Raw genomic sequence first — 23,683 nt, forward strand, 5'->3', positions numbered from 1 at the left:
CAGAATGTGTAGGTTTGTTACATAGGTATACGTGTGCTATGGTAGTTTGCTGCACCTATTGACCTGTTCTCTGAGTTCCCTTTCTCACCACTCATGCCTCACCCCTCAACAGGTCCTAGTGTGTGTTGCTCCCCTCCCTGTGTCCTTGTATTCTCATTGTTCAACTCCTAGTTATGAGTGAGAACATGTAGTGTTTGGTTTTCTGTTCCTGTGTGTGTTTGTTGAGGATGATGGCTTCCAGCTTTATCCGTGTTTCTACAAAGAATATGATCTCATTCCTTTTTATGGCTGCATAGTATTTTATGGCTGCATAATGTACATATATCACATTTTCTTTATCTGGTCTATCATTGATGGGTATTTGGGTTGGTTCCATGACTTTGCTACTGTAAATAGTGCTGCTACAAACATACACATTCATGTGTCTTTATAGTAGAATAAATCCTCTTAACTTTTAAGAGGATTAATGTCACTCTCATTTTAAGGATCAAGAAATGAAAACTGAGATTGTTTAACTACTGAATGGTAAAATCATCATTAGAGTTTTGTTTTTCTGATTTCTCAGTTTTTTTTTCTTTTAAACTTTATGCTGTTTAACATATGGGGTTATGGAAATTTGGTGATTTTTCACTATTATAGTCCATTTGTTTGCTGCTATCTTTGCCTAATTTTCTTTTAATTATGCTTATAGATCTATCTTTTCATGTACTTTCATCCCTTATTGAGAGTTATGAGTAGTAATATGTGGGTATACTAACATTTCTCATGATGTCAGTGTATTCCAAAATCTGAAATTTAAAAGTCAAAGCCAGTAAAGGGAAATTCTAAACATAAATACAGCTGCTTAGTTAATTCAGCATTCATATATTTATTCATTCAATATATTGAGTGCCTGTTGTTAAGTATATTGTAAAAGGTCCTGGGAATACAGTGATCAGCAACCTAGGTATAATTTCCCCCTCTTGTTTGAAGCTTTTTTCCATTGGGAAAGAAAAGATGATTGAAAAAGTGATTGTAATTTAATAGGAGAAATATTTGTTACAGGAAAGGGTGAAGTAAATGTATATAAGAAGGCTAGTCCAGAATTGGCAGGCTATTAAGGAATGTACCCTAGAAGAAGTCATAGATTGAGATCCCCAAATGGCTAGGAAATCTCTAAGCAAGTTTGTGGCAGAGGGTGAGGAAAAGTATAGCATTTTCAAGATCCTGAAAGAGATTTAATTCAGAGGTATTTTAGAGTATATAATTGGATATGATGAGGGTTGAGCCTGGTAAAATTACTGGGTCAGGCCTAAGTAGACATTACAAAAATGTTAATCAAATCACAGAGAAGCTGTAGAGTGAAATGATCAGATTGTCTTTCAGATAAATTGGCTGCAGTGTGGAGAGTGAGTTGCAATGTGGAGAGTAGATTGGAGAAGAGACTGGGCTGCTAACGCCAGTTGAGAATGTTTTGATAATGAAGTAGAATTAGCATGAACTAGAAGAATGTTATGGGGACAGAGAGACATGTAGAATAGGAGCTGTATAAGTGATATCACAAAGAACAGGACCTAGTGATAATGTTATTTGGGGGATGACTGAAAAAGAGGAACCAAGTGCTACCAGGTTTTTGGCTTTATAAAATGGAGATGTCATTTGCAGAGATAGGGTATTGGGAGATGACGATGTATCACTAAAATAGATGCCTAGATTTTGAAAGTATCCATTACTAATTGGTAGGTTATTTTTGGATCATTGAAAATTACCAACTTTTACTACCATGTTGGCTATTTTTGGAGATGTTAAATTTGAGGCTTGTAGGGATGTGAGAACATCTAAATGAAGGTATTTGGGAGTCAGTTTTCTGTGGGTCTCAATCCTTAGAAAAATTCGGGTGTCTGTGCAAAATTGGGGCTTGACTATTTTTTAGGTGGTATAAGAAACGATGGGTTCAGAGGAAATAACTTAGGGAGAAAGTACAGAGTGAAAAAACCAAAGAGCCGCCTGGGATGGAATCCTATGTAGTGACATTTATGGAATGGACTGAGGAAGATTAACTCAAAGGAGACCAAGAAAGCACAGAAAAAGAGAGCCAGAAGGAAACCTATGACTGCATGGTAGTCAAGGGAGGAGAGTTATTCAGGGAGGCAAGGTCAGTAGTGTCAGTTATTATGTGGGAGGTTAAGAAAAAGAGATCATTAAGGACCTAGACAAGATTTCAGAAATTTCATTGACTACTTGGGCAATTCATTAGGGTGGTAAAGTGGAGCTAAACTGGCTTTAGAATAGAGACTGCTCTAATCCTACCCTAAAAATGCTTCACACTAATGTGCAAATAACTTAACTGTTTTCCAGAAAAAGAAAAACAATTAAAATTTGCCTGCACTTTTTAAAGTAGAATTTCTCAACCTTGTCACTGATGATGCTCTGGATAATTACTGGTTTTCAGGGGCTATCTGCTACATACAATGTTAAGAAGCATTCCTGATTTCTACTCACTAGATGTCAGTAACACTTTCCCATTGTAATAACCAAATATGTCTCCACTTATTGCCTCATGTCTCTTGGCAGGCAGAATCCACCCTGATTGGGAATGACTATTGTAAAGGATTACTGTAAATTTAGCATTCAGTAACATCAAAATTTTAAATATTAGGTGTATCAAGAAACAGGGACCAGGCATGGTGGCTTATGCCTGTGATCCTAGCACTTCGGGAGGCTGAGGCGGGCAGATCATGAGGTCAGGAGTTCGAAGCCACAGTGGCCAACATGGTGAAACCCTGTCTCTACTAAAATCACAAAAAAATTAGCCAGGTGTGGTGGCAGGCGCCTGTAATCCCAGCTACTTGGGAGACTGAGACAGGAGAATTGCTTGAACCTTGGATGTGGAGGTTGCAGTAAGCCGAGATCACACCATTGCACTCCAGCCTGGGCAACAGAGCAACACTCTGTCTCAAAAAAAAGAATAAAAAATAGAAGCAGGAAAATGTGGCACATAAAATCTGGAGGAAAAATTAGTTGGTAGAAAGAGACCTAGAAATGATGGAATTAGCAGACATTAAAATAACTGTAATAGAAATGCTCAATATAATCAAGGTTGTAATGGAAAATGTTAATAATGAGTAGTAAGTGGTAGATACAAAAAAGAAGAGCTAAATGGGATTTAAAAGGACAAAATGGAACTGCTAGAGATGAAAAACATATCTGAAGTGAATTTTTTCCTGAGAAACTTTTAACAGAACACTATATAATGTAGAAGAAATGGGATGGGATTTAAAGGACAAAATGGAACTACTAGAGGTGAAAAACACATCTGAAGTGAATTTTTTCCTGTGAAAATATTAACAGAAGACTAGACAATGTAGAAGAAAAGATCCTTGCACTTGAAAATGTGACAATAGAATATATGCAAAATGGAGCGGAAAGAGCAAAAAGACTGCAAAACTTCAAAAACTCCAGCAACTTGGGATAATTTTATTTTTATTTTGGAGACAGGGTCTTACTCTGTTGCCAAGGCTGGAATACAGTGGCACAATGTCCACTGGCGTAATCTCCACTCACTGCAACCTCTGCCTCCTGAGTTCAAGCAATTCTCCCACCTCAGCCTCCCAAGTAGCTGAGACTACAGGCGTGCTACCACACCTGACTAATTTTTGTATTTTGTAGTATAGATTGGGTTTCACCATGTTGGCCAAACTCATGTCGAACTTTTGACTTCAAGTGATTCACTTGTTTTGCCCTCCCAGAGTGCTGGGATTATAGGTGTGAGCCACTGTGCCTGGCTGGGATAATTTTTAAATGGTCTAACATATGTAGCTGGAGTGTCAGAAGGAGAGAAGAGAGGGTGGACAGAAAAAATATTTGAAGAAATAATACAAAAAATTTTCTGAATTTGATGCAAGCTATAAATCCACAAATGCAAGAAGTATAAACAAAGCTTAGCACGTTATAATCATGTGCTGAATACAAGCAATAAAGCAAAACCGTAGAAGGTACTACAAGAGAAAAGGCACATCAAATAAATGACGTGAGAATTCTGCAGATTATCTTCAGAAACTATGTAAATCACAAGAGAATCCCTCATGGGTACTGAGGGGCAATTATGTTTTAAAGCCTAGAGCAACTTCTAAGAAAACAAAACATTGAAGTTGCCTTAGTCAGTTTATGCTGCTGTAACAAAATGCCCGAGACTGGGTAGTTTATAAAAAAAAAAACCCTCATTTCTCACAGTTCTGGTGTTTGAGGAGTCCTCTTATCTAGGCACTAGCAGGTTCAGTGTCTGTTGGGGCCTGCCTGGTTTCTGCTTTGAAGATGGTGCCTTGTTTCTGTATCCTCCAAAGGGGATGAATGTTGTGTCTTTCCCTAGAAGAAGGGGGCCAGGGGTGATCTCACTCATGCAAGCCCTCATGGTTTAATCACCTCCTAAAGGCCCTAGCTCCTGATACTATCATATTGGGTCTTAGGTTCTAACTTAATGAATTTTAGAGGGACACATACATTCAGACTGTAGCAGAGGTATAGCTAATAACGTTAATAATAAAACGGAACACTAAGAAATGTTTTTTTAAAAAAAGAAATGAGAAAAAAGGAAGAAAGATCAAGTGGGTAAATAGAGAACAAATAGCAAGATAATGGATTCAAATATAATTGCATCAGTGATTATGTTAAATGTATGAATGGTCCAGAAACTTTTGAAAGACCAGGATGGTCAGCCTGGATAATACAAAAATTCATTGACATGTTAAAAGAAGGTTAGAAAAAGATGTTCTGTGCAAAGCACAATAATTTTAGAATGACTATATTAATATCAAAGTATATTTCAGGAAAGAAAATATTACCAGGGAATTAAAAAAGGGACATTTTATAGTGATGGAGTCAATTCATAAAAATTAATAGCAATTCTAAATATATAATTCAACAATAGAACTTCAAAGTAGATGAGATACAGACTTCCAGAACTGAAAGAAATGGATAAATCCATGAAAAGATTTAAACATGCATCTCTCAATAATTGATAGAACTAATGAACAAAAAAATTTGTATTTAGAAAACTTGAATTGAATAACATTCTTAACTGAGTGGACCTAAATGATGTTTACAGAATAGTCCAACAACAGAGGAATATACAGTCTTTTGAAGTGTACTTGGAATAGGCACCAGATCAACCCTGTGTTGGGGCATCAGACAAGTCTCATCAGGTTTAGAAGGATTGGTATTGAACAGTACAGGTTTTGTGACCACATGGAATTATTTGTGAAACACCAAGATATTTGGGAAATTCTGTTATTTGAACAACACTTGTAAATAACGTACAGATTAAAGAATTTTATAAGAGACATTAGAACAGTTTTTGATATAAAAATGAAAGTGAAACAACATATCAGAATTTGTGGAATTTAGGTAAAGCAACATCTGTAGGAAAATTTATAGTCTTAAATATTAGAAAAGATACCTTTAAGAAAAAGAAGAGAAAATTAAACCTGAAATATTAAGAAGAAAGTAAATAAGAGCAGAAAACTATGAAATAAAAAACAGACTAACAGACAAGAAAATCAAGTTCAAAAGTTGAGTGTTCTGACATGATTAAAAAAATTGCTAATACCCTGACAAGACTGATCAAAGTGAAAAGAGAAAACCAAAAATTACTATTTTCAAATGTGAAGGGATATCACAGACCTGACATTTAAAAGTGTAATAAGGAAATATGCTCATAAATTTGACAACTTAAATGAGATGTGCAAACCCTTGTAAAAGTATAACTTACCAAAACAGACATAGACAAAACAAATTCTAAACAATCTAACCAAGGTGGTTTTCACTGGTGAATTCTATCAAGCATTTGATTTTACACAGATTCTTTCAAATTTCTTAGGTCTGTATGACCTTGATATCAAAACCTCATGAAATAATTTGAGAAAAAGGATTTACATACTATTTTCTCTCATGAACATAGACACAGAAATCCTTGAAATAGTCCATCAAATTCAGCAAAATATGTAAAGGTTACATCAAACTCAGCAAAATATGTAAAGGTTAGTACATCATGACAAATGGGATCTATCCCATCCATGCAAGGTTGATTTAAAAAATTTAAATAATCCACAATAGTAATGGTTTACAGGGGAACAACCATGTGGTCATTTCACTAGATGCAGAAAGAATTTACACATTCAGTACTTAATGATAAAAGCTCTACAAAGTAGCAAAGAAGGGAGTTTTCTAAATTTTATAAAGCTAATCTATGAAAAACCTGGAGCTACATTCTTAATGGTAGATACAGTAGTATAGCTGTACAATGGGATACTAATCAGCAATAAGAAGGAATGAAGCATGGGTACATGCAACAGCATGGATGAATCTCAAATATTCTGTGTAGCCAAAGAAGTTAAAAGTTTATGTGCTGTATGATTATAATTTATTTGAAAAGGGGCTTGGTGACAGTGAAGTTCAGAGATTTCTTGAGGTTTGGGGAAAGGATTGACTGTGACGGTGTACAAGTGTTGGGTGACCATTGTTCTGTATTTTGTATTTTCATGGTGCGACATGTCAAACATTAACTGAAATGTGTATTTAAAATGGGTTGTTTTATTGATTATAAACATTCTCTAAATGCAGTTGAATTTTAAAAATATGTTACAAAACTGTCTTATCCACTTCAGTCTTCTGTGTGACTTAGGACAATATCGAAAATGGTTAAGGTAGATCATGATACTTGTTAGCATTTTATTTCTTAATAACTTATTTTGGCAAACCATCTATAAAATGGTCATTTCAATAGATGTAGAAAGATAGTCTCACATTTGATTGAAGACTTTTGTGGTTTGAGCCATTATATTGAAGTGTTTTAGACTGTGGTTTTGAGGTCATTTAGAGTGCACTTCAAAAATTGACTTTTTTTTAACCTTTTTAAATATATATATATATTTTATTGCATTTTAGGTTTTGGGGTACAAGTGAAGAACGTGCAAGATTGTTGCATAGTTACATACATGGCAATCTGGTTTGCTGCCTTTCTCCCCATCACCTATATCTGGCATTTCTCCCCTTGTTACTTACTACCTGTGGCTCCCTGGAAAAGTCATTAATATCCCTTTGTTCAAGTTTATTTATTTGTAAAATGAGGAGTAATATTGCTTAATGTTACGAAGCCCATGTAGGTTTATGAAAATGAGATAATTCATATGCAGTGCTTAGCCAAGTACCTGGTACAGAATTAGCTCTGAATGAATGGTAACTACTATTTTTTTATCCCTATATTTTTACCATTATACTTCAACAGACAACCTTAGTTCAGTGAACTGATACCACTAATTTTTCGTTACCTCGTACCCTCAATCTTAAATGTTTCTGGATTTTTACTGGATGATTTATTCTAGAACTTTGTTTCTTACTTAGATTATGAGGCTCTTTGAGGATCTGAAAAAGCTGTGCCTGTTTTACCCAGAAAAATGTACTGTAAAAATAACCATATAGTTTTCCATAGGGTTGTTTGTGAACTCATTGAACCTATAAATAAGAACCCTTGTTACTGAGCAAGAATGTAAAAAAGTTCTTAGCCATATGAGCTAACATTACAGGTTATGAACTATTGACCTTTTTAAAATAAACATTTTTTTTTTTTTTTGGGGAGGAAGGCAGGAAGGGAGGGAAGAAGGACGGTAGGGAGGAAGGAAAGGATGAAGGAAGGAAGGAAGGGAGGACGCGGGGAGGGAGGGAAGAAGGACGGTAGGGAGGAAGGAAGGGATGAAGGAAGGACGGAAGGAAGGGAGGAAGCGGGGAGGGAGGGAGGGAAGGGAAGGAAGGAAATCAAGCAATGAGAGAGACATTGCCGACCTGGATCTAGAGGTTTACAAGTTGATTTCTTTTTTTTTTTTGAGAGAAGGAAAGAAAAAAAAAATAAGTAAAGGAGAGGAAGAAAGAGGAAGAGAAAGAGGGAGAGTAAATGGAAATACTGCTTTATTTTGAAAAAAATTGAGTATTAATAATGGCCAATCAATGTTTCATTTAAACTTATGGGTAGGTGTGATGTGGTATTGACAAGAATGTATATTTTGTGTATTTGAAGTGGAGAGCTCTATGAATATTTATTAAGTTTACTTGTTCCTGATCTGAGTTAGAGTCCTTGATATCCTTATTAATTTTCTGTCTCATTGAATCTAAGTCTTGTATCTGGGTGTTAGGATCGTTAGCTCTTGTTGTTGCATTGATCCTTTTACCACTATATCTTTGTTGCTTTAAAATCTATTTTCTCCGATACGAGAATTGCAACTCCTGCTTTTTATTTATTTATTATTTATTTTTGCTCTCCATTTGGTTGGTAAATCTTTCTCCATCCCTTTGTTTTGAGTCTTTGTGTATCCTTGCATGTGAAACAGGTCTGGATGTAAAATGCCATTGGGTTTTGGCTGTGTCTTTTGATTGGGGGATTTAGTCAATTTAAATTTAGGGTTGCTGCCATTTGATGTTGACTGGCTGTTTTATCCATTCGTTGGTGTAAATTCTTCTTTATGTTGGTGCTCTTTACTTTTTGGTGTATTTTTAGAAAGGCTAATACTGGTTGTTTCTTTCTGTGTGTAATGCTTCTTTCAGAAGCTCTTGTAAAGCAGGCCTGGTGGTAATAAAATCTCTGAGTTCTTGCTTGTTCATAAAAGATTTTATTTTTCCTTCAGTTGTGAAGCTTAGTTTGGCTGGATATGAAATTCTGGGCTGAAGGTTCTGTTCTTTGAGGATGTTGAATATTGGCCCCCACTCTCTTCTGGCCTGTAGAGTTTCTGCTGAGAGATCTGCTGTAAGTCTGATAAGCTTGCCTTTGTGGGTAACATGACCTTTCTCTTTGGCTGCCCTTAGTATTTTCTCCTTCGTTTCAACCCTGGTGAATCTAACCATTATGTGTCTTGGGGTTGCTCTTCTTGAGGAATATCTTTGTGGTGTTCTCTGTATTACCTGGGGTTGAATGTTGACCTGCTTTGCTAGTTTAGGAAAATTTTCCTGAATAATATCCTGAAGGGTATTTTCCAGCTTGGATTCATTCTCTCCATCGCATTCAGGTACACCTATCAAAGGTAAATTTGGTCTTTTCACATAGTCCCACATTTCTTGGAGACTTTGCTCATTCCTTTTTATCCTTTTTTCTCTGATCTTTTCTTCATGTTTTATTTCATTAAGTTGGACTTTGACCTCTGATATCCCTTCTTCTGCTTGAACAATTCGAGTGTTTAAACCTGTGCATACTTCTCGGAGTTCCTGTATTGTATTCTTTAGTTCCATTAATTCACTCATACTCCGCTCTAAGTTGTCTATTCTCAACGGGATTTCATCAAACCTTTTTTCAAAGTTCCTAGTTTCTTTACGTTGGGCTACAACATGTTCTTTTAACTCACCGAAGTTTGTTATTATCTATTCCTTGAAGAGTGATTCTGTCATCAGGAGGCGCTCCTTCTCCATCAAGCCTTGTTCCATTGTTGATGTGGAACTGTGATCATCTTTAGAGGGAGAGGCGTTCTGACTTTGAGTATTCTCAGCTTTTTTATGCTGGTTTCTTCCCGTCATTGTAAATTTATCCTCTGTCATCTTTGAAATTACCAACTTTCAGATTAGGTCTCTTGAGTGGACGTCCAGGTTGTTAGTTCCCAGGGCCAGAGCAGCGGCGTTAAAACTGATGGTGCTTTTCTGCCCAGGATTCTCCTGTCGGGCTTCCTTCTTTTGTCGGTAGTAGGCGACTCTGCCTTCCCGGGGCTCCAAACCTCGGTCAGAAGGGGAACCGGTCCTGTTTACTCTGCGCCGAGCGCTCCCGCGCCTAGGTGCCGTCACAGCCACTGCTGGGCTCTGGTGTCCTGCTGGGGACCCGGGCCGGTTGTCCGAACCTGTTTACTTTGCTCCGAGAGCTGCCGCGCCAAGGTGCCGGCGGAACCGCTGCACCGGCCACGAGAGTCGCGCTGGCCACCTGTGTGTTTCCTCCACTGGGGGATCTCCTGCTCCATGAGCGACCAGAATTTGTCTGAAAGTGTGGCGTCCTCTAGTTCTCCGCGCCTTCCCTGAGAGCTGCAATCCCGGGATGTTAGCGATAGGCCATCTTGGATCGTTTCCCCCAAATAAACATTTTTTAACATTCCCCATTTTTATATTCAGAAATTCATGTTAACTTTGATTGGGTTGAATCATATAGCTTTAAAAAATGGTCTTACTTCTTTCATGTTTGCCTCAGATTATATCATCTTTGGCCAAAAGCTGTAAATTGACATCCTTTTCTTTCTTTTTTTTTGAGACGGAGTTTCACGCTTGTTACCCAGGTTGGAGTGCAATGGCACGATCTCGGCTCACGGCAACCTCCGCCTCCTGGGTTCGGGCAATTCTCCTGCCTCAGCCTCCTGAGTAGCTGGGATTACAGGCATGAGCCACCATGCCTAGCTAATTTTTTGTATATTTTTTAGTAGAGACAGCGTTTCACCATGTTGACCAGGATGGTCTCGATCTCTTGACCTTGTGAGCCACCTGCCTTGGCCTCCCAAAGTGCTGGGACGGCCAATTGACATCCTTTTCTTAAGGATGTGTGTGACTGATTTCCTAATTAGAATTTCCTAATTTTACTAATTAAATTTACCTAAAATTATTGTTGTTTTGCATAATAAAAAAGTCCATATAAATTTCATAAATTGTATCTTGCTCTTCTGCATAGTTCAGTACTGCATCATTTAATTTATTGTTTTTATTCTGTGTTTTATTAGAAGGTGTATAGAATATAGACATTATGGCAGGGGATGCCAAGTGTTTTGCGATTCTAGATGTCATTCTTCAAAAACAAATTATTGTTTCAGAAACTGTTTTGGCTGGGCCTACTTCACCTTTACCTTCCCCAGGAAATGGGAGTGAAACTACTCCTGGATCAGTTACACAGACCAAGAAAATTAAAGGAATTGGATTTGGAGACATTTTTAAAGAAGGCTCTGTGAAACTTCGGACAAGAACATCGAGTAGTGAAACAGAAGAGAAAAAAACAGAAAAGGTGATAATGATGAACTTACATTAGATTGATTCCACTCATTCTCTCATTAAGCATTTTTTAAAATGTATAAGTCAGTTTATAACTCTGTTAGATTTCTTTTTTTCAGATCACTAATAATTTGGTTATGAATGAGGAGGCTGCGAGAAATTTTGTTTTCAAATTTACAATGATATTCACGTGTGAATCTAATAAAATTAGAATGCTTATTTCTTGGTAAATTTAACACACTTAGTAGAAGCTTTAGGGTTTTTAGTTATCACAGTGTAAATAAAGATTAGAGAGTTTTATTTTTGCCTTTCAAAGACAAATTTATATATAAATTTAGTTAATATATATAATTAATATAATAAAATAAATATATATTTAATTTGAAATATACCTAAAATGAGCTGTTTTAAAATGAATTTACAAAAATATTAAGTTACTTAATATTTTGCCACTACTTAACTTTCCTCTGGATTGTCAACACTTGTTAAATTTACTAATCTTCTTTGAATGTGTGGAGAATTTTATTTCATTAGTATTTTGCTGTCATTGTGAAATGAAGCAAAGTAAATGAACCATACATTATAAGAACTTAAAAGCGGCTTTAAAATAAAATCTTAAACTGTTACTTTGGTGGTAAAATAGCTACAATTTGTAGAACTTTTTTTTTTACAGTTCCTTCTGTTAATCCTATCTCTTAACTCTGAAGAATATAAAATACTTCAGTATTATTTGATTCATGTAGCTATGTCTCATTTATAATACTGTGTTTTAGTTATTGAGATATTATAAAATTTTCTCAGATGGATTCAACTTTTTTTTTTCCTATCCCAACTTGCTACGTATTTTCTCATGTAATAGTGCAGAGTTGGGTTCAGAAAAGAGAACTTCCACTTTCTATCCTATACATTCCTATCTCTGAGACTATCTGGCATTAGGATTATGGGGTCAAATTGATTCTTGATTTTAAAGGTAAAGACTGGAGTTCTCATGGATTTTGGGATGGTACTCTATAGCCATATAATAGCTAAGCATGTTGGACAAGCAATTCTTGTGTTGTGATAGAAATTAGATGATCTTGTGCCCCTTCAAACTCTAAAGTTTCTGATTATATTGAATAACTTTATCTGATTAATGTTTATATTAATCATCTTATAATCATCCTTGATAATGTCTACTACTCAGGAGTTGCTATTAGTGAGAGTCATCTCAGGGTTACTCTGTATAATGGTCTGATCAGTGCTTTAATCACTGATCCAGGAATTGATAAAGTAGGGATCACATTTACTGTGTTTATAGGTACACCAGATTGGAAAATATGGTGGTTAGAGTTAGGGGAAACTAAAGTAAGTAGCTTAGAAGATAAACGAAAACACAGTGGTAGGTAGGTCAGTTAGCAGTGTGTTCAGACTTTTAAGTAATGACATCTGAGGTTAAATGTGCTGTTGTTTCTGGGTGGAGAACTTAAGGAAACACTAGTATGAAGTGGTAAAGGACTTTCTTTAGTAAATTACAACGGAAAAATGTCTAGTAGACTGTAGTTATAAAGAACATAAGATTACCTGAATCATTTACATTCAAATAGCAATGAAGTATAAAGAATTATTTTTCTCCTCTCTTAGTTTAAGGTTTATATCTGGGTTCAAATCTGGGCTCTGCTGCTAAATTCCTGTTACTATGGACAGATTACTTATATAAATGTATATTATTGTATAAATAGTGCCCACTTTATGCAGATAGTTATCAGGCTATTAGTCCTGCTTTCACTATTATATAAGTGTTTAGCCCAGGGATTTAAGTTCTCAAGTGCTGTTGTTCTTATTTAATTTGATTTATTGTATTTTTTAGAGATAGGGTCTCACCATATCATCCAGGCTGGAATGCAGTGGACAATCATAGCTCACTTTAACCTTGAACTCTGGTTTCAAGCAGTTCTCCTGCCTTGGCCTCCCTAAGTGTTGGGATTCAGGCATGAACCACCAGTACCTAGCCTCTTACTTATTTTAGAGATTCTAAAATTAAATCTCATTAATATACTATGGGCATCAGAGAATATTATCTTTAAGATAAGGAATCTTTAAATTTGTTCCTCTGAGCTATAATTTAGGAACTTTGGAGATCTTTACCTTTTTTATTGCTGCGTCTTCAGTCACTTTACTAACTTAGCTATAAGTACCATTAAGGAAAGTTGGGTAACTGTAAATGGAAACTTTGTTTAACAATATTTTCTTTATTCTATCTTGAAATAATTTATGCCTTTTTTTTTCTATTCTAGCCCTTAATCATACAGTCACTGGGACCCAAAACTCAGAGTGTGGAGATAACCAAAACAGACACGGATGGTAAAATTAAAGGTATGTTTTTGAATAAAGCTTTCATATTGAGAATAGTAGAAACATACTCAAATGTATTATGAGACTTGTTGAAAGCATTTGTTATACTGCTTTATTAGAATAGCAAATTCTATTAGATGTAAGCACCATGAGGTCAAGGATTTTGATATTTGTTGGTTGAGTGATGTATCTCCTGGTAGTTGAATCTGTGCCTGGAGCATCACAAGCACTTAGTAAATATTTGAATGAATGATTAATGAAATTGTTAATACATATGGTATTGACTATAAGTATTTTAAAGTTTAAAGATAGATTATTAAGTTCATCTTTGATAACTTTTAGTATACTTTCTGTAAAATAGAGTCTTAATATTTGTTGAATGAATTCATTTGTGTGAGCCACATTATTTACATTCTTTATTTCAGCCAAAGAATATTGTAGAACATTATTTGCTTATGAAAGTACTAATGAAGATGAACTTACTTTTAAAGAGGGGGAGATAATCCATTTGATAAGTAAGGTAAGGTATTTCTGTTTTTCAGTGAATTGTTTAATTTATTTGTAGAAATATTTTTCAAAAGTTATATATTCACCCTAGAATGTTCTTATATTCACCCTGGAATCTAGAAGAGCTGGGACTTTGTCTTGTTTCTAAGTCCTGAAAACTTGGCACATAGTAAGTGCTCAGAATGTTCTTTTTGAGATAAATTTTATTGTCTATATTTGTTAAAATTTATATATTGGGAATTTTTGTTAACCATCATATTTGCTTTTGTTTGTTTAAGTAATTTCTTTTTTTAATTAATCTCAACTTTCCAGATTTCTATTCTTAATTCTCTTCCACCTCATTCTAGTTTTTCTCCTCTATATTGTTTGGAGTGTTTGTTTGTAATATAAACAGGAGAAGAAAAATAGGGTAACAAGCTAAATGTCCATCAGTATGGAAATTGTTCTGAAATTCTTCTGAAATTCTTCATGCTATGGAAAATGATTTTGCCATTTTAAAGAATGAAGTTATTTTATAACTTGGAATAAATCCTAATGTAAAATAAAGAGAAAACCCACTAGTACTTGTGTGTGGGCAGAATCCTATAATAACTATATTTAGGAAAATTACAAATATTTGGTTTTTGCTATAACAATGTAGAATAATTTTTGAAATTCCTCCCCTCACTTATTTTTTTTTTAAGTAGAGGCAGAGTCTTGCTGTGTTGTCCAGGTAGTCTCTAACTGTTGGGCTCAAGCAATCATCTTGCTTTGGCCTCCCAAAGTGCTGAGATTACAAGTGTGAGCTACCACACTGGGCCCTATTGTTTTACATTGACTTTGTTATTAGATGACATAGTGTATGTAATTTTTTTAAAAAATAAGTTTTATTGTGTATACTTAAAGTAGAATGATGTTATAGGATACATATAAGTAGTACAAATGTTACTATAGTGAACCAAATTGACATATCTATGGTCTCACATAGTTACCTTTATTGTTTTAGTGGCAACAGCAGGTAAAATCATTTAGCAAGAATTTTACAGATGTAAGTAATTTTTAATATTAAAATAGTTTGCACTGATTACACCTAATTTTTCATGCAAGGGTGATGAGTATTTAGAAGAATCTTAGAAGGTCTTGTTAATTCAAAAAAATATATGTTTTAAAGACAAGGTCTTGCTTAGTTGTCCAGGCTAACATGCAGTGGTGTGATCATAGCTCACTGCAGCCTTGAGCTCTTGGGCACAAGTGATCCTTCTGCCTCAGCCTCCCAAGTAGCTGGGACTACAGTTGCATCCCATTGTGCCTAATTAATTAGGTTTTCAAATTTTTTTGTAGAGGCAGGGTCTTGCTATGTTGCCCAGCCTGGTCTTACAAACTCCTGGCATCAAGCAATCTTCCCATATCAGCCTCTCAAGTTGCTGGGATGACAAAGCATGAACCACTGTGCCTGGTCAAATCTCGTTACTTTTTAAAGCAGCTGAATAATGTGCTTACTTTTTAGTATATAAATTGTTAAGAATGTTAAGAAAGATACAGTTTGGAAATTCAGATTCTCTCTCTCTCCATCTTTCTCTCCTTTCTACTTCCTTTCATCTTAACTTTTTTTTTTTTTTTTTTTTTGAGATGGAGTCTTGCTCTGTCACCGAGGCTAGAGTGTGGTGGCACAATCTCTGCTCACTGCAACCTCTGTCTTCTGGGGTCAAGCGATTTTCCTTTCTCAGCCTCCTGAGTAGCTGAGACTACCGGCGCCTGCCACCACACCAGCTAATTTTTGTATTTTTAGTGGAGGTGGCATTTCACCTTGTTGATCAGGCTGGTCTCAACCTCCTGACCTCAGGTGATGTACCCACCTTGGCCTCACAACATGCTAGGATTGTAGGTGTGAGCCAATGCACCCAGCCTTATTTTATCTTTTTCCTGTATCCCCTGAGAACCTTTTAACCTTATAGATGGAATTTTAAAATTGATATGTTTTAAAAAATTAAACCCAATTTTGTAACTACTGCTAAAAGTAATATGTGGGGAATATTTTCTTTTAGTACAATGTGATCTGTTTAGTTCCATCTGGGCACAGTGGGTCATTCTTGTAGTTTCAACACTTTGGGAGACCAAATCAAGAGGAACATTTGATCCCAGAAGTTTATGGTTGCACACTTGTGGTCCCAGCCACTTGGGAGGCTGAGATGGGAGGATCACTTGAGCCCAGGAGGTTGAGGCTGCAGTTAGCCATGATTACATCACTGCACTCCAGCCTGACCTTATCTTAAAAACTTCCATTGTCTTATTCTGTTTTGCTTTTTAGGAGACTGGAGAAGCTGGCTGGTGGAAGGGTGAACTTAATGGTAAAGAAGGAGTATTTCCAGACAATTTTGCTGTTCAGATAAGTGAACTGGACAAAGACTTTCCAGTAAGCTTTTGTTTTTCAATGATGATAATACTTGAAAGAACATTTTGCCACTATTCTTTTGTAAACAAATTTTTTTCATTGTTACTAAGTAAATTTTATGAAGGAGTTTCAAATGTAGCTATTCAGGTAGGCATTATTTGAGTTATAGTAAAACAAAATAATGTTTCAGTTCTGTACTTTATTCTTCCTTTTTTTCTTTCTTGACCATACTGAAAACTAACCTGCCGGTGGCTCAAGCCTGTAATCCCAGCACTTTGGGAGGCTGAGGCGGGTGGATCACGAGGTCAAGAGATTGAGACCATCCTGGTCAACATGGTGAAACCCCGTCTCTACTAAAAATGCAAAAAATTAGCTGGGCATGGTGGCGCGTGCCTGTAATCCCAGCTACTCAGGAGGCTGAGGCAGGAGAATTGCCTGAACCCAGGAGGCGGAGGTTGCCGTGAGCTGGGATCGCGCCATTGCACTCCAGCCTGGGTAACAAGAGTGAAACTCCATCTCAAAAAAAAAAAATAAAAAACCTAACCTTAGACTTCTTTATTTTATAATTTAAGAAGGGCTGTCTATCCTAGTAACATAAATTAGTACTTTCCTGGGAGAAATTGTATTTTTATTTAATGTTGTTGAAAAGCTTTAGTTTATTTTAAGTTCTTGTGGATATTGTTAATATTCTGTTGGTGCATTTTTTTGGGAGGGCAAGAAGCAGTCTTTGCCTCCTTATAGAATTTGTTATTTTTGTGTCACTTCTCAGAAAACGTGAGGCTGAGTCATTCATCAGTGGTGTTTCGCCTTTCTACAATTTGGTCTCCTTTCTCCATGGATCAGGAATATAATGGAGTTTTTAAAATAGAGGGAAAGAGCATTAGCGTAAGCACACAGAGGGATGGGCTACCATGTTAGGTTTAAGCTAATGCAGAACTCTCTAACTCAGTGGAAACTTAGGCTGCCTGAGGTCTTTCTTTTGCTAGATTGCATTCAGTATTGATTCAGCCTTCATATGATTTATTTTTGTACTTTTATTAATGAATACATTTTTATGCTTTTATTATGTTTGTACATTATGGCTTATCAGTTATTCTTAATTTGTAAAAACCAAGTTTACAAACTTAGAAATTTGTCTCAATTTTTTTAAGGTATTAAGTCTTGAAAATGAGTGAATGTTTATAAATTGAGGAAAAACAGTTCTTTGCCTTTAACCGTTTCTTTGAGAGTTCCGAAGAGTTAATCATGAAAACTAGGTCTATTTGTTGCTACTCGGCTTTCTTTTTTAAAAGACAACAACAACAACAAGGTCTCTTCCTTGTTCTGACAGTCTTCCACTCCCCACAACCCCAGCTGCAAAAGAGGGGTAAAATGGTACTTAGGACTCTTAACCTAGGGGAGGCAGAGCAGAACATTTTTGCTTATTAAGATTTTTAAGGTTAATTCAATCCAGTGATATATGGATTGAAATATTTGACTGAATTTTGATCAGTGAGACTATTTCTTCTAATGAAATAATTTGTTGTCATTGACCTTTTGGGTAGTTGTTAGGATCTTCTTAGCATTTTATAATTTTTGGCAAGGATGGAATGAAGAGGAGGGACATTTGTATAATTTAGATTATTACTATTTGGTGTTTAACTATATTTGATATGAAACTGGTCAGCCATTTCCACCATTATTATTTTAACAGAAACCTAAGAAACCACCACCTCCTGCTAAGGGTCCAGGTATGTAAGAAACATATTTTTCAGTTTGCTATTTTCAATATTTTACAATTCTAAAATGGCCATATTGGATCTAATGCAGATTATTAACTTTTATCAAGTATGTTGTAGTCTGTAAAAATTTTTAGAAATGTATGAAAATTGAGTATTCCTATGCATTAGTATCTGTCAATATTTTTATAAGTACAAATGGTATAAAATAGGGATCTTGAAAATAATGTAGATACTTTATATGTAATTTTAAGTTAATAACATTGATCAAATTTACACTGTTTTAGAAAACTTAATATATTGACCTGGCCAGTTAGTTATTCTACCTCTTCAAATGAAATCCATTTGTTAATGTCTCAAATAATAATAATTTACATATTCTTTCAGAGAGTATGCTGAAGGTTAAACAAAATAGATGATTTTAAATAGATGAATAAATTATGGTATATCTAGAAGTGTCTTCAAGAGTTCAAGTTTTGTAATCTGGCTCTTTGCTTTCATAAATTCTATTTTTGAATACTCGCTTTTTATAGGTATAATAAAAATATCTATTTCCTAAAAGATTTGCTGTTTTTTTTTTTTTTTTTTAGGATAATCCAACCTTTTTCTCCCTTGGTTTTAGCCTGTATTTGCTGACCTAATCCTGGAGCAAAGAAAGCATAAGTTAAAAGTAATTTTTATAGAAGTTGGTGTTGAAGCCTTATTATATAGCTTTACTCTTCAATGTGATAGCCACTAACCATGTGGGGCTTTTAAATTAATTAAATAAAATTTAAAAATTCTGTTTCTCAGTCTTAAGAGTGCCATTTCAAGTGCTCAGTAGTCAAATGTTGGATACTGAAAATATAGCATGTTTTCATCACCACGGACTGCAGTATGGTAGAGGATATGATCTCTAACACCTAAAGCTGACAAAGAAGGAACTGAGACCACAGAGTAGGGTAGTAGTGCCAACTCTAGGATTAGAAATTAAGCCTGATGATTCTGGTACATTGTTCATTCTATTAAACCATGGTTTCATCTGATGTTATTTTTCAATGCATCTTTATTTTTTAGAAGCATAATTGTCTCTGTGCTTTAAAACTATCTTCTTTAAAAAGTATTAATTATTTTTCCCCATAGCTCCAAAGCCTGAACTGATAGCTACAGAGAAGAAGTATTTTCCTTTAAAGCCTGAAGAAAAGGGTGAGGCTAATTTTCAACTTTCAGAAAAAAAAATTCCTTCTTCTATTGTCATTTTAACTGTTTCTCCACACTGAGTTATTTACACTGATATTTAGCAGGTATTCAGTGTTTATTTTACAATGTTTGAAGTTTTCTGGGAGGGAGTAGTTCATTTAAGATTAACATAAAATTATGCTTTCTCAAACTGATAACAATTTACATTCATTAAAAAAATTAAACTTACTTCAGCAGGATGTTGTCTTTATTCATAGTTATTTCACAGACTGTATACAACAGCTAAGCATTAAAAAAAACTATGCTTTTTTTATTTTTATAGTGTTTCTTTAGAAAATTCCTTAGAAGGTTGAAGACCCAGTTCCTACTTAAGCATGGAAATAATTAATTACATATTATTTAATCTCACTGCATGCATTTGTCATAATGTAAACCTGGAAAGTTATTCCAAGGTACCCGTGTTTTGCTAAAAACCTTACTTATATTGGTTTGTTGTGAATTTGGAGAAAATAAGTCCTTCTCATTGTACATAAAGATATACAATGGTTGTCACTAGTAGATTAGTTTATATACATCAAGAAACTTCAATACTATTTTAGAATGATTTTGTTTCTTCTGCTAGTGTTGTAGTCTAACCCATCCTTGTTTCTTACATAAAGTACTGTATCCTCTTAATTGATTTCTCTCACTTTAGCTCCTTGTCTGGCTCATGCTTCATGTGTTGCCAGGATTATTTTTTTAAAGAGACTATTTTTTAGAGCAGTTTTAGGTTGACAGCAAAACTGAGCCAAAAGTACAGAGTTCCTGTATAGTTCCTTTTATCACACAGGCACAGTTTTTCCCACTGTTAACATTCTGTACCACAGTGGTATGTTTATTAGGATTAGTGAGCCTGCCTACCATGACACTTCTTTATCACTCAGAGTCCATAGTTTACCTTAGTGTTCACTCCTAGTGTACTTATTAAGGGTTTTGACAAATTTATGATGTCACGTATCCACCATTATAATATCATACAGAATAGCATTACTGCCCTAAAAAACCTTCTTTGCTCGGAAGGGAAGGACTGTTTATCTGTCCTTCCCTTCCGCCCTTGGCAATCATTAATTTTTTTTTTTTTTTTTGAGATGGAGTTTTCGCTCTTGTTACCCAGGCTGGAGTGCAATGGCGTGATCTCTGCTCACTGCAACCTCCGCCTCCTGGGTTCAGACAATTCTCCTGCCTCAGCCTCCTGAGTAGCTGGGATTACAGGCACATGCCACCATGCCCAGCCGGTAATCATTAATTTTTTAAATGACTCTATAGTTTTGTATTTTTAATATTTGTATATATAAAATTTTTTGTATTTTTAGTAGAGACAGGGTTTCTACCAAGGATGATCTTGATCTCTTGACCTCGTGATCCACCCGCCTCAGCCTCCCAAAGTGCTGGGATTACAGGCGTGCGCCACCGGGCCCGGCCGGCAATCATTAATTTTTTAAATGACTCTATAGTTTTGCCTTTTCCAGAGTGTCATATAGTTGGACTCACAGAGCTTGTAGCCTCTTCAAATTAGCTTCTTTCACTTAATTATATCCTTTAAAATTTCTTCGTATGATTTCATGGCTTGGGAGGCATTTGTTGTTAGCACTAAATAATATTTCATTGTCTTTATATTCCACAATTTATTAATCCACTCATTTACTGAAGGACATCTTGATTGCTTCTAAGTTTTGGCAATTATAAGGGGAACTGCTATAAATGTGTGTAGGTTTTTGGGTGGACATATTTTCAGTTCATTTGGGTAAATTCCAAGGAGAAGGATTACCTGATAATATGACAAGAGTATATTGAGTTTTGTAAGCAACTGCCAGACTTTTTTCACTGTGGTTGTACCATTTTGTACTCCCACCAGTAATCAATTAGAATTTCTGTTCTACATTCTAGCCAGCATTTGGTGTTTTCAGTGTTTTGGATTTTGGCCTTTCTAATAGGTGTCTAGTAGTATTTTACTTTTGTTTTCAATTGCAATTCCATAATGACATATGGTGTTGAATATCTTCGCATGTACTTAATTGTTATTTGGATATCTTTGATAAAGTGTTCTAGTCTTTTGTGCATTTTTAATAAAGTTTTTCTTTTCCTTCAGTTTCTTTTTTTTGTATATTTTGGAGAGCAGTTTTTTATTAGATGTTTTATGCAAATATTTTCTCCCAGTCTGTGGCTTGTTTTCTTCACAGAGCATTGGTTTTAAATTTTATTGAAGCTTATCAGTTATTTCTTTTATGGATCATGGCTTTGGTGTTGTATCTAAAAAGTCATTGCCATACCCAAGGCCATTGGGATTTTCTCCTGTGTAATCTTCAAGGAATTTTATAGTTTTATGTTTTACATTTAGGTTTGTGATTCATTGTGAATTAATTTTTGTGAAGGTTGTACGGTCATTGTGTAGATTCTTTTTTACTTTTGGCATATGAATGCTAGTTGATCCAACACCATTTGTTGAAAAGACTTTCAGTTTTCAGATAAAAATCAAAAGTTCAAATTCAAGGCCCTCCAGTAACTGACCCCCACATTACATTTTTGATACCGTCTTTCATGTGGGTAATCCTCCATATAGGCACTGAGGAAGGAGAGCTAAGCAGAATTGTGGCACAATTAAGATCTCAAGAATATCTCAGTTTATAGTATTGCTACTCAGTTATTTCCTTCTATATAATTTTTTATATAATCATATATTAGTTTATAGAACTAGGGCCTGAAGATTATCTCAGTTAATAGTGTTACTACTCAGTTATTTCCCGTAATATAATCCTCTGCATATAATCATATATTCGTTCATAGAATGAGTGCCTAAAGAATATCTTCCCTGTATATATATAACTGTATCTTAGTTCATAATCGGAGGAATGCCTGGAGTAGACATGGTACAGAGCATGAGTTAAGGAATAAGCAGCTTATAGTCGGAGGAATGTCTGGAGCAGATGCAGTATAGAGCATGATTTAAGGGAAAACAGTTACACCAGGACAAGAATCCATGGCCCACGCCGCAGCGTTCAGTGTCATAAAAATACCCGCTGTATGGCAGGCTTGGGGCAACAGCCACTCCTCCTGATAAAGGAGTTGTAGGACCTTGCTCCAGTTCTTGTGGAGGGCTGCCCTCAGACCAGCAATCCCTCAAGCATCTGAGGGCTCAAAAACCCCTTTGGATAATTGCACCTTGGTGACTGTTAACTTTATCAGCTCTTGTTACTGTGCTGCTCAAAAAAGCATCTTGATGTAGAACTCATTGGAAGCTGCCAGCAGGTGCTGGTAACCCTGGCAGCTCTGTCACTGCTATGTGACTTATAGCATCCTCCTATAAATCTTCTTAGAAGTAGCTTGCCCATAGATAGAGGTATTGCATACTGCACCCTCTTCACTGTACACGGCCCATATCCATGCCTCATTGACCTAATGTGGGTGGATCCCTTACTGCACACGGCCCACTTCCTTGCCTCGATGACCTAATGGGAATGGACCCCTTGCTGTGCACTGTCCACCTAGCCTAGGTGACCTAATGGGGATGGACCCCTGGTTTTATTGCTGACGACCCTATCACTATCCTTAAAGATGACTTCACTCACTTTCCTGCTCCCTAACCTATACACAATAAATACTGATGCCTCTGGACATTTGGAGCCTTTCCTGACTCTGCTTATATAGGTGGCATGGCCCCCCTGAGCCCAGCTGCGTTTTCCTTGTACTTCTGTGTCCTGTCTCTTTATTTCTTGGATCCTGCGCCTCAGCACAGCATAAGGGACAGCCCATGACCCTATGGGGCCCTCAGCCCTACACTTCCACTCTTTTCATTTATTAAACGTAGCATTCATTCTCTAGTCCCTGAATATGTTATGTACTTTCCTAGCTTTATCTCTATCTTGTGTACTTTGCTCAAAATGGAAGTTTTTCTTATTTTTTAAAAATATTAGTCTCAGATTAATCCTTTGTGAACTAGTTAGGTAGGAGTCTTAGATCAGTTTTTAGTACTTGTTTATAATATCTGTCCTACCTGAAAAACACATCCTACCAATATATGTACATGTAAGAGGTATATTGCTGGCTTTATTATCTATTTTTTTACTATTAAAAAAAGCAATGCCACCAATTAAGCAGCAGTTTTGTTAAACTTCAGGTAATGACTTCCCCTATTCTCTAAAATCAGTTATCTTATAAATAAAACGGAAGATGATGTATTTTTATTACATTTATCTGTGCAAAGTCCTGGCCATGATGGAATAACAGGGACTGAATTTATACTCCTGAGTTAAACAACTAGAAAATTAGACAAAATATATGTAACAGTGGCTTTCACATACTAAACATCAGGCAGTGTAAGTCACTGTGACACTGAAGAGAGACCTGTAATTACCACATCTTACTGCCTAGAAGAAGTTTTTAGGCAGCAGAAAAGAGGAAGCCAAACAGACCTCAATGTTCTGCAGAATTGAGGACATAGAGATAGGTATTTAGGAAGGGCTGGGCAGCTGCAAGAGTGGCGGGAACTGCACAGAGAGTATTCAGATCTGTAGACAGCTTACTGTGAGGCTTTGCCTGATACTGATCTACACATGCATGAAAAGAAACT

At 35.8% G+C, this 23,683-nt stretch overlaps 1 protein-coding gene across 16 annotated transcripts in view; it reads left to right on the forward strand.

Annotated features, from left to right (window-relative positions):
• Positions 1-23,683, forward strand: part of CD2AP (CD2 associated protein) — a 156,531-nt gene that overhangs the window by 88,544 nt on the left and 44,304 nt on the right. For 11 of the 16 annotated variants that reach the window (XR_013534263.1, XR_013534260.1, XR_013534264.1 and 8 more), the window contains 6 exons: positions 10,797-10,984; positions 13,245-13,323; positions 13,728-13,822; positions 16,097-16,201; positions 17,874-17,910; positions 19,021-19,083. Coding sequence is in view for 10 of the 16 variants with exons in the window: in XM_078369363.1 (XP_078225489.1) it covers positions 10,797-10,984; positions 13,245-13,323; positions 13,728-13,822; positions 16,097-16,201; positions 17,874-17,910; positions 19,021-19,083 (567 nt within the window). In the remaining 6 variants the exon portion in view is untranslated. The remainder of the gene's footprint in view (positions 1-10,796; positions 10,985-13,244; positions 13,324-13,727; positions 13,823-16,096; positions 16,202-17,873; positions 17,911-19,020; positions 19,084-23,683) is intronic. The other 5 variants (XR_013534262.1, XR_013534265.1, XM_078369364.1 and 2 more) reach the window with 1 other exon arrangement.

This window comes from Callithrix jacchus, chromosome 4 (genome assembly GCF_049354715.1).
Source record: "Callithrix jacchus isolate 240 chromosome 4, calJac240_pri, whole genome shotgun sequence".
Classification (NCBI taxonomy): Eukaryota; Metazoa; Chordata; class Mammalia; order Primates; family Cebidae; genus Callithrix; species Callithrix jacchus.